The 10,104-nt window shown below is 45.1% G+C and overlaps 2 protein-coding genes across 3 annotated transcripts; one reads left to right on the forward strand and one right to left on the reverse strand.

The window, feature by feature from the left end:
- Nucleotides 1–763: 763 nt before the first annotated feature.
- On the reverse strand, nucleotides 764–3,937 carry zic4 (zic family member 4). Of its 2 annotated transcripts, XM_037694269.1 has the most exons (3): nucleotides 3,511–3,937; nucleotides 2,767–3,402; nucleotides 764–1,227 (listed from the first exon to the last, which is right to left on the reverse strand). In XM_037694269.1, exons 1-3 carry the CDS (start codon nucleotides 3,935–3,937, stop codon nucleotides 791–793), a joined length of 1,500 nt encoding a protein of 499 aa, XP_037550197.1. In that variant the 3' UTR covers nucleotides 764–790. The 2 variants fall into 2 exon arrangements, with proteins under 2 accessions (XP_037550197.1, XP_037550196.1); XM_037694268.1 differs by having other exon boundaries at nucleotides 2,767–3,937.
- A 3,248-nt stretch (nucleotides 3,938–7,185) lies between these two features.
- Nucleotides 7,186–9,837, forward strand: zic1 (zic family member 1 (odd-paired homolog, Drosophila)). The gene is made up of 3 exons (XM_037694272.1): nucleotides 7,186–8,527; nucleotides 8,839–9,002; nucleotides 9,342–9,837. Exons 1-3 carry the CDS (start codon nucleotides 7,567–7,569, stop codon nucleotides 9,534–9,536), a joined length of 1,320 nt encoding a protein of 439 aa, XP_037550200.1. The 5' UTR covers nucleotides 7,186–7,566; the 3' UTR covers nucleotides 9,537–9,837.
- Nucleotides 9,838–10,104: the final 267 nt, after the last annotated feature.

The following is a 10,104-nucleotide window of genomic DNA, read 5'->3' on the forward strand; positions in this document are numbered from 1 at the left end:
TCAACTGAATATAAAAAAAGTAAAAATCCTTATATATTTTCACTTTCATGATTTATTCAAAATGCTCACAAATTACAAGGCAGTTCGGTTCAGTGCCGCTGGATTCCTCATGAAACAAACAAAAATAACCCACGACAAAAATACAAAATAAATCACAAAATTGCTTCTTGTTTTTTTTTCACCACTTTGATAAAACATTTAAAATTCACCGTCCTGTACAAAATATATTTATTAAACAGCAACAACAAAAAGAAGGAGCGAGAAATTCAAAATAATAATAATTAAAATAAAAAAAGTGTGTGTAAACATAAAATGTTGCTGATCCTTACAAAAACATCAACACATCGAAAAAAATTACATTTTTTTTATTTATTTTTTTTATTTTTTATACAAATGTACACTTTTTGCGCAAATTGACACATGCACTTTGGTTCCATCATACAAAAAAAAATAATCCCTCCGTGTCTGGTGGGAAAATAAATAAGGATGAAAGAAACATAAGTCAAAAGTAGAATTTACAAAAATAAAAACAATCATCTTTACACGGTCATGCCTACAATAATGTCTAATTACACGACGCAGCGGGGACCTGCAGGCGCACAGCCAAGCGTTGTGCACAAGTCAAAAATCACTTCCTGCAAGTCTATAAAGTTTGCACATTTTCCTTCCAGTGCTCTTAAGTGAGTCTCCGGCAGTCTGTTCGGTGGCTCACCAGTACAAGTGGGCCGGTGGGGCCCTGACTGGGACGTTTCCAGGCACCAAAAGAACAGTTTTCAGCGCACGAGTTGGCTCAAAACGCGTCCCTCTGTGGGTTTCTGTAAGGGGGCTCCTCTGCGGGGTCGGGTGTGGAGTGGCCGCTGGGTGGTGTTTGGGCGCCGCTGGCACCTGAGCTATGGCACACGTACCACTCGCTTAAATTAGCCGGCTGGGAGGCCCCCACCGGCTCCGACAGCACCGAGGGGCCCCCGGGCTCTCTGCCCAAGTCCGAGGAGGGGGACACCAGGGAAGGGGTGGACGACTCGTAGCCCGAGCTGGGCGGAGGAGACTTGCAGTGCACCTTCATGTGCTTCCTCAGGGAGCTGGGGTGCGTGTAGGACTTGTCGCAGCCTCTCACTTTGCAGTTGTAGGGCTTGTCGCTGGTGTGCACGTGCGAGTGCTTCTTCCGGTCGCTGCTGTTGGCGAAGCGTCTGTCGCAGCCGTCGAACTCACATTTGAAGGGCTTCTCACCTGCAGCCACCGAGACACGAGGAAAGACACATCAGTGCACAGAAAACTCAAAAGATTCTCATCCTGACGCGCGCGCAGCTCATTCTAACGCTGATTTTTACGCATTTGGAGCAACTCTGCACAGCCAATGATGTGACATGCGTGACACATTTTAGTGCTCTCTTGTTGAAATTAAGCACTTTGAAGGAAAATAAATGACATGGCAAATCACTTTTCTTGCTTTTCCAGAACAGTTTGGAGACCTCGAAGTGGATCCCTCTCCTAAAAACATTTAGCATGTTGGGCCTAAACGATGCACAGTCCTGCAACAATCCTCCTCTAAAACAAACTGAATGTTTTAATTATAAATACTTCTACCTGAATATATGACAAGGCAGAAAGACAGAGAAAGAAGAGAAGAAGAAAAAAAAAGACAATCTGAATAAATTACACGGAAATCATCTGGTGCTGATTTTTCCTCCTCCGATTAAAGCTTTTGAGAATATGTAATTGCCTCCGTCTAATTACACTTGCGGGTTGAATATCAATTTGACCTTCAGCTGTTGGGTTGAAAGAGCCAATCAAGGATATTAGTGTTAGTACAAGAAAGCGTCGAGGAACAGACCCCAGGGGCAGCCCCCAGTCATAAGCACACTTTCGGCTAGGTTTTAAACATGATACCAAAAGACCAGGCCCCTCGGGAGTCAACACACAGAAATAATTTAACAGATTTGTACTTAGGTAATGTGAGCAAATTATATGAATAATACATAGGGAAGGAGGGGGGGAGGTGCAGAAACGTAGCAGAAGGGGAGCGCGCTCCAGCCATTGATAATATTAACAATAATATTAATAAGACTGGATTCGTTTGTCTGACTCGGCGTTTTGAGGCCCTGACTCCCTTCCGGGATCCGTCAGACGCAGGCAGCCATGTTGGCCCACGAGCTGTTTTTACTTATAAATCAGTCAGTCAGAGTCAGCAGGCAGGAGTGGCATGCATCGCTCACAGATTAATAAATCATAGTGGCCCTCGTCTGCACTTGTCAACTTGTTGCTTTGGCTACAAAACATGAGGATCCAGACCAAATAAAAACAATAGAAATAACAGCAACAAAGGAAGCAAAGCTGCAAATGGCTGCAGCTGATCCCTTGAAAAGTTGAAACATTAATATTTAATCATAAAGTGCTGAAACTTCTTTTGCAGTCACTAACTCAGCTGCTTAACCAAGACATGACGTGGGCCTCTGTCTTTGTGCTGCTCGTGTAAACAAGAGGTTGAGCCGTCAAAGCCCTGCATGCGCCATGATCCTGCACATCCAACCTCTGGAAAACTTGCTGGCAAAATCCAACACGAACAGGTGGAGGGTATAGCTGCTGCGTCCTGCGCGCACCCACTCATTAGCATTTAAATGCGTAAAATTAGAGAAAACATGGAATATCCACAACACGTAAAGTTTGATTTTTAATTTCATCATGCAAAATGAGAATTTTTCCCTTTTTATATATATATTTTTTTAGTCAGCTTTATTTATTGTAAGAAAAAAAAACGTTTATTCTCACCTGTGTGCGTCCTTTTGTGAATCTTTAGATTCTCGGATCTTGCAAACACTTTCCCACACCCAGGGAACGGGCACGGGAACGGTTTCTCCCCGGTGTGCACGCGAATGTGATTAACAAGTTTGTATTTGGCTTTGAACGGCTTGCCTTCCCTCGGACACTCTTCCCAGAAGCATATGTGGTTCGCCTGCTCGGGTCCTCCGACGTGCTCCACCGTCACGTGCGTGACGAGCTCGTGCATGGTGCTGTAAGTTTTCGAGCACAGTTTCTTGGGCGACAGCTCCGGCTCCAGCCACTTGCAGATGAGCTCCTGCTTGATCGGCTGCCTCATGTAGCGGAAAAACGCGCCTGCTCCGTGGTGGGGGTGGTGGTGGTGGTGGTGCGCGCCCAGATTCATGTTCAGGTTCAGACCGCCGTAGCCGTGCAGCGGCGAGGCGGAGAACGGATCAGCCCTGGAGCTTGCAACTTGACTCAAGTGATCAGAGCGAACGTACATTTCTCCAGGTAGTCCTAACCTTATTTGTCCATTCAGCGCTTGGCCACCCGGTGATCCGCTGGATGGCTGCTCGTGGTGCAGTCCGGAGAAGAGGGTATGGTTCCCAGCGTCGGGGTGGTGACCATAGTGTCCGGGGTAGCTACCTGTTGTTGAAACAAACATTCCGTGGTGAGAGGCTGGACCAGCAGTCTGGTCAGTGAGCACTGGCATGGCTTGAGCTGTCAGATCTCTCCGGATGAGGAAATCCCTACCTGCGGACAGAGCCTGGACCGGGTGAGACATATGATAAGGAACCGATGTCGCCTGGACCGGGCCAAAAGCTCCCGTTTGACTGGAGACCACTTCACTGTGGCCTGCCATATGATGATTGTGGTGGTGGTGATGGTGGTGGGGATAATGATGGGCTGGGCTGATTTTGAGGGCCGCGGAGTGCCCCATGTGTTCTGGCCCGAATGGACTCGGCCCCAGGCGGGGTTCCGCAGTAATCTCCCCAGGGTGCGAGTGAGCCATTGAGTGTGGATGGCTGCTGAACCCCGGGAAGCCTGTCACGCTCTGAGGGGTATGGTGGTGATGATGGTGATGGTGGTGAGCCCCTGCCAAGTCAACTAATCTCAACGCCGTGTTCCGTTTGGAAAACGCAGGGTCCATCACGGGGCTTCCCAAAGCATCCACGCTCATTACTAACTAATTTTAGAATAACTTGACAGCAGGCAAAATAATAATGATGATGACAAATATGTTTTAATCGCGATGACAAATAAAGGAAAAAAAAAAACTTTATAAAGTTAAGTCTATCTGCAGACAACATGGAATCCCATTCGGTTGAGAGGCAGCAGCAGGACGCTTTGATACTGAATAGAGATTCATGGTAGGCGCTGCAGCCCGTGGAGCTAAACAATCACCCTGCGCTCTAATTGGTCAACGCTCTGTGATTGACGTCACAAGTGACAGTTTCCAACGTGATGAAAAATGTCTGGTTGGCAGCGAGCGCGCATGCGCACCCCCACAGGCAAATCTGGAGAGAAGAAAAAAAAAAAAAAACACAGTTGCGCAAAGGTTTTGTGTAGAATATAACTCTTAAAAAAGCTGAATCGGATTTTTAAAGAGAGTCTGTTTTATTTTCTTTGTGGAACAAAAGCTGCGCCGCGATGAGAAGGCGACTCCTGCTTTGAATGTGAGATTCCAAAAACAGGCTGCCGCGCATGTTGTCACTCTAAAAGTTGTGTGGATCATAAATAATGCAGTGATATCTTCATTTTTGCACCGCAACGTGTGCAGGAGCACTTTTACGCACACTTTTACGCACAGATTTACGCACAGAAACGATCGGCGGCGGTCGAGTAAAAGTTGTGTTAGAAACAAATCCGCCACGAGGAGTTTTTAAAACCGAGTTGAAAAAAAAATGTGCGCGTTGATATTTCCTCACGCAGCCGTTTGCACCTCAGCCCGTTCTGCTTTGCTGACTTCTCGTTCTGCGCAGTCAGATCCGTGCGTGTGTTGGGAATCAAGCGAGCCGCGGCCATTCCTTCTGCAGGAGGAAAAAAAGTAACGGACGGAAACCGTTATGATCCGGGGTGGTTCTGCTTTAGAGCCCGGACGGCAGCAGATGAGGGTCACAGGAGGTGGTGTCGTGGCAGAGTTGAGTTGAAAATAAAAAGCGAGAGTGTGTTGCTGTAAGTATCTGATCCATAAAACATGTCTGATTGATCCTTTTCTGATTTGGCTCATTGTTTACAGCAAATATATGATTCTTTACTTATCCTAAAATGGCACTGTGGGACCTATTTGTTTGTTTGTTGTTTACGTTTACTTGGACTGGGATTTTTATTGCTTAATGCATTTAAAAGATTAAAAAAAATGAAGCAACGAAATGTTTTAAGTTACTTCTAATCCTCGACTGGTTTTGTCTGATGTAACAAATTAGCTTTTTTTTTCAGATTTCATTATATTTAGGGAGATTTTGACATATTTTTTCTTGCATCATAACAGTTTAATAACTAGTTTTTTTTTTAAACCAAAACTTGTTAACCCTGCGTTTTTGTTGTTGTTGTTTTTGTTTCTTTTTTTAAGTTGTGATTAAACTTTTTGTGAAGGGAAAACGTGGGAATGACGCAACTTCTATTTGTAAATTGTTTATGTAATTTCCATTTGAATGATTTGCTGTTTATTATTATTATTATTGTACTTTTTTATTAACTGTAAGTCGAGTGTCAGACTTGGAAGATTGCAAAATAAACAAATTATCAGACTTTTCAGTTATGTTTTTAATTACTAATCTTTGTTTAAAGAAGAAGAATACTTAAGGATGACAGCTGACATTAAGTTCTTAAAAAAACATGAATTTTATTTCTTATTTAACATAATGTTCACGTTATGTTGCAGAAGAATCCAAACTTTATTCATTTCCATGAATTAACCCGTCACTTTCACTGCTGACAGCATCATATCCAGCACGTTAGAAACTGAGTCAATGTTTGGAGAGGTGGCGGATCCCAAAGATGTTTATTATGAGGCCTCCAGAGGCGCGAGGGTCCAAAGAGGCGCGCGCAGCTGCAGAAATCACACGCATCACAGCAGCGGTGTGAAACGCAAAACTTGGAAGTGCTATTTCTGGTCCAAGTGGTGTATATGCACTTACTCACTCACACTTGGCGGCATGTAAGCATGCGTGTGTGTGTGTGTGTGTGTGTTATTGGGGGAGGAGTAGGTAGGATCATAAACAGAATCGCTTAGAGTTGCAGCGTGGACTCATAAAACGTCAAATTGGCTACTTTTCTTGGTTGCTTTCATTGCAAAGCTTTAAAATAAAGTGCTGAAAATGAAATTTAGCACATTATCTTGGCTCTATGTCTAAATTTAACCTAATTTCAAACCAAATATGTAACATTCCTTTGAAGCTATTTGCTTCCAAAGTTTTGCGTAACTTCTCTTTTAGGGCACCAAGTTTAGCCTCACTTGTTGCACAGAGGAGTGCGTGACCCGCAGTTTATGACGCTTGCGTTATTTCATAAAAAAGTGCCCCCCCCCCCTTTTTTTTTTTTTTTTTACCCTTTTCCCACCTGTTGAAAATAAATAAATAAATAAATAAATTTGTGCAAACAGAAGAGGACACAAAACGTTGAAGATGAAAAGACGAAGCTTGCAAGTCTGATTGTAAAGTTGACACCAAAACACTTTCCACGACCTCCTTCCTGCAGAGACTGGCGTGAAACAAGTAGATATTTTTCCTTCAGTGCATTGAGGTTTTGAACTCAAAGCAGTCGGAGTTTCCTGCAGAGAGCACCGCAAATACCACTTGATAACTTCGACAACCCACACGTTTTTTTTCTTTATTACGCACGGGTTATGTGCACCATGGTCTGCGACGAATGAGCAAGCTGCACATTTTCAGGCAGCCAAACCCGCGGTGGAGACATTAGGAAGTTAAACATTGGCCTGCATGTTTAAGGGAGAAGCTTGGAGCGCGTGGCCCAGCGTGGAACCCAGGTGTTTAAGGTGAGCTCCCATTGTGCGCAAGGGAGACATGCAAAAATGATCATGTCTATCACTCACTTTGTATATTATTACTTTTAAACACATTTTGAGTCAGCTTAGGGTTTAACTGCATACAACTATTCAAGGCGCTTCTAAAAGGTTAGAACAAAGCGTGACACTACACTTTCTGACAACATGTTGCTACAAAAACAAGTTATTTGTTAGAAGTCAGGACATTTTTACAGCTAACAGCCTTTGTTTTGCTATTATTCAGCCGTTTAACTAAAGTCACAGTCAGCAGTCTGAAAATATCTGGGACTGATGATGTAAAGAGGAATGGAAGTGCGGGCCCTGCACCGCGGATTGTTATTTGTGCGCGTTGCTTGGAGAGGGGAGATAAAAGAGCGGCTCCGCCAATGAGCGAGTGGTTCCGGCGCCACGTGACCGCCCCCCTCCTCTCCCATTCATCAGGGCTGGGACTGTGTGTTGTCTTTTCAATTCATTTATCTGCAGGAATGATTGCGACTATCAGTCTAGAGCTCACCGCCTGACTGAGGAGGTGAAAGTTGCGCTGCGGGAAGATAAACCGCAAAAAGACAATATTGCGCGTCTATATGCGCGGCTTTTCTGTGCGTCGGATGAGCGGTGCGGGGGAATTCCTCGCGTTGGAGAAAAAGTAAACAGGAGGAGAGAAGGGGAGGAAGGAAAAAAATCTTTGGATTTGAGTTTGCTCAGCGGCGGCGGGTACAGAGACAGCAGAGAGAAGGGGGAAGAATATCTGCGCGTGGTTTTTTTTCATTCCTCTCAGTCGTCTCGGCGATTCCAGACTGAAGATGCTCCTGGACGCAGGACCGCAGTATCCCACGATAGGAGTCACTACTTTCGGCTCCTCGCGGCATCACTCAACAGGCGAAGTGGCGGAGAGGGAAGTGGCGCTGGGCATCAACCCGTTCGCGGATGGGATGGGCGCCTTCAAAATAAACCACAGCTCCCACGACATCGGCTCCGGACAGACGGCGTTTTCCTCCCAGGCTCCGGGATACGCAGCGGCCGCCTTGGGACACCACCACCACCCGACCCACGTCGGCTCCTACTCCACGGCGGCTTTCAACTCCACCAGGGACTTTCTGTTCAGAAACCGCGGGTTCGGTGATGCCGCCGGGGCGCAGCACAGCCTGTTCGCCTCCGGAAGTTTCGCAGGGCCGCATGGACACTCGGATGCAGCGGGGCACCTGCTCTTCCCGGGGCTCCACGAGCAGGCGGCGAGCCACGCGTCATCCAACGTGGTCAACAGCCAGATGCGGTTGGGCTTCTCTGGGGACATGTACGGCCGGGCCGACCAGTACGGCCATGTCACGAGCCCCAGATCCGACCACTACGCGTCCACACAGCTGCACGGCTACGGCCCCATGAACATGAACATGGCCGCGCACCACGGAGCGGGGGCCTTCTTCCGATACATGCGGCAGCCCATCAAGCAGGAGCTCATCTGCAAGTGGATCGAGCCGGAGCAGCTGAGCAACCCCAAGAAGTCGTGCAACAAAACTTTCAGCACCATGCACGAGCTGGTGACCCATCTGACGGTGGAGCATGTGGGGGGGCCCGAGCAGACGAACCACGTCTGCTTCTGGGAGGACTGCTCCAGAGAAGGGAAGCCGTTCAAAGCCAAATACAAACTTGTGAATCATATCAGAGTGCACACCGGAGAGAAGCCCTTCCCGTGCCCGTTCCCCGGCTGTGGCAAAGTGTTCGCGCGCTCGGAAAACCTAAAAATTCACAAAAGGACTCACACTGGTAAGAAGCTCAGACTGGCTGAACCAAACCAAACAGAATATTTTTAATTCCTGGACATATGTGCAGAGAATTAATAATAATAATAAAATGTACAAAATGATCTGGGTGGAATATTCTATAAAAGCTTTTAATAAAAAAAAAAAAAGATATTTCCCATTTTAATTATAGCAATTTAACAGTTTGGTTAATTATATATAAATACAAGAATGACAGAAAATGATGTGTCAAAGAGCAAAAAAAAACCAAACAAAATGTGGATTAATTTATTTATGCTCTGACATGGAACCCTGTTTGTCTCCTGCATCCTTCAGGTGAGAAGCCTTTCAAGTGTGAGTTTGAAGGCTGCGACAGGCGCTTTGCAAACAGCAGCGACCGCAAGAAACACATGCACGTGCACACGTCGGACAAGCCGTACCTCTGCAAAATGTGCGACAAGTCCTACACACACCCCAGCTCCCTCCGAAAACACATGAAGGTAAAAAAATATGTATTTTACTTTTTTTACAATTTTAATGTTTTTGTTACTTTTTTTTTTTGGCTATTCTTGTGTTCAGTTCAATTTTGTCACTCTCACCGGAAGTTAATTAGTTTTGACAATCCTTTTATTTTCTCAAGCGTCAAATCAGATTAAGATCTTAAAAGGACTAATCTGTTTTTTTTTTTCTTCCCTTTGTTTTAATTTGGGGGGGGGGGGGTCTTTGTTGAATTTTTTGCACATATCAGCTTTATTTTTGGTTTTCCACGACAATCGGATGCACTATATTTTATTTTTCCCCCCTCCTGTTTTATATTAAAAATTGTATATATTTTGCAGGTCCACGAATCCACCAACCCAGCATCGCAGCCTTCTCCTGCGGCCAGTTCAGGGTACGAGTCGTCCACACCCCCCACCATAGTGTCCCCGTCCACAGAGAACCAGAGCAACTCCATATCACCAGCAGCCTCAGCAGTACACCACACAGCCAGCCACAGCACGCTGTCGTCAAATTTCAATGAATGGTACGTGTAAATATTTTTGAGGACAATAAATAAATAAAAAAAAAAAAGGGGGGGGGGGTTGCAGAATTTAAAGAAAGGAAGAAAAAAAAAACTTGGACTGTTTAAGTCAGGAAGATGGACTGACGAATCACGAGAGGCCCCAAAAACTCATGCATGGACACAATAATAATAAAAAAAAAAAAGAAGAAGAAAATAAAAAGAGGCACGGACAATGTGACCCCCCCCCCTCCACCCCTCCACCACCCTTTGATATTTCTTTGACTCTATTTTTCCTGAGAGACACATCAACTCCAAAAAAAAAAAAAAAAAAAAAGCATGCTATCTCTAGCTTCTTGTACATATAAGGATTTTGTGAGGGGGGGTGTGTGTGCATAAATGTAAGATTTTATTTTGTAAATATTATCACAGTTTAAAGTGGGGGGGGGGGTGATTTTGTGTGGGGAGGGAAAATGTGGTCCCTATATGGAGTATATAATAGACTCTTCATGGACAAGAATGTTCTAGTTGTGTACCAAAATGTGAATTATTCAGTATTACTCCACGTCGACCTTAACCGACTCTTAGTATTTAAATGTGCT

The sequence above is a fragment of the Nematolebias whitei genome, chromosome 20 (assembly GCF_014905685.2).
Source record: "Nematolebias whitei isolate Nwh7 chromosome 20, NemWhi1, whole genome shotgun sequence".
Lineage (NCBI taxonomy): Eukaryota > Metazoa > Chordata > Actinopteri > Cyprinodontiformes > Rivulidae > Nematolebias > Nematolebias whitei.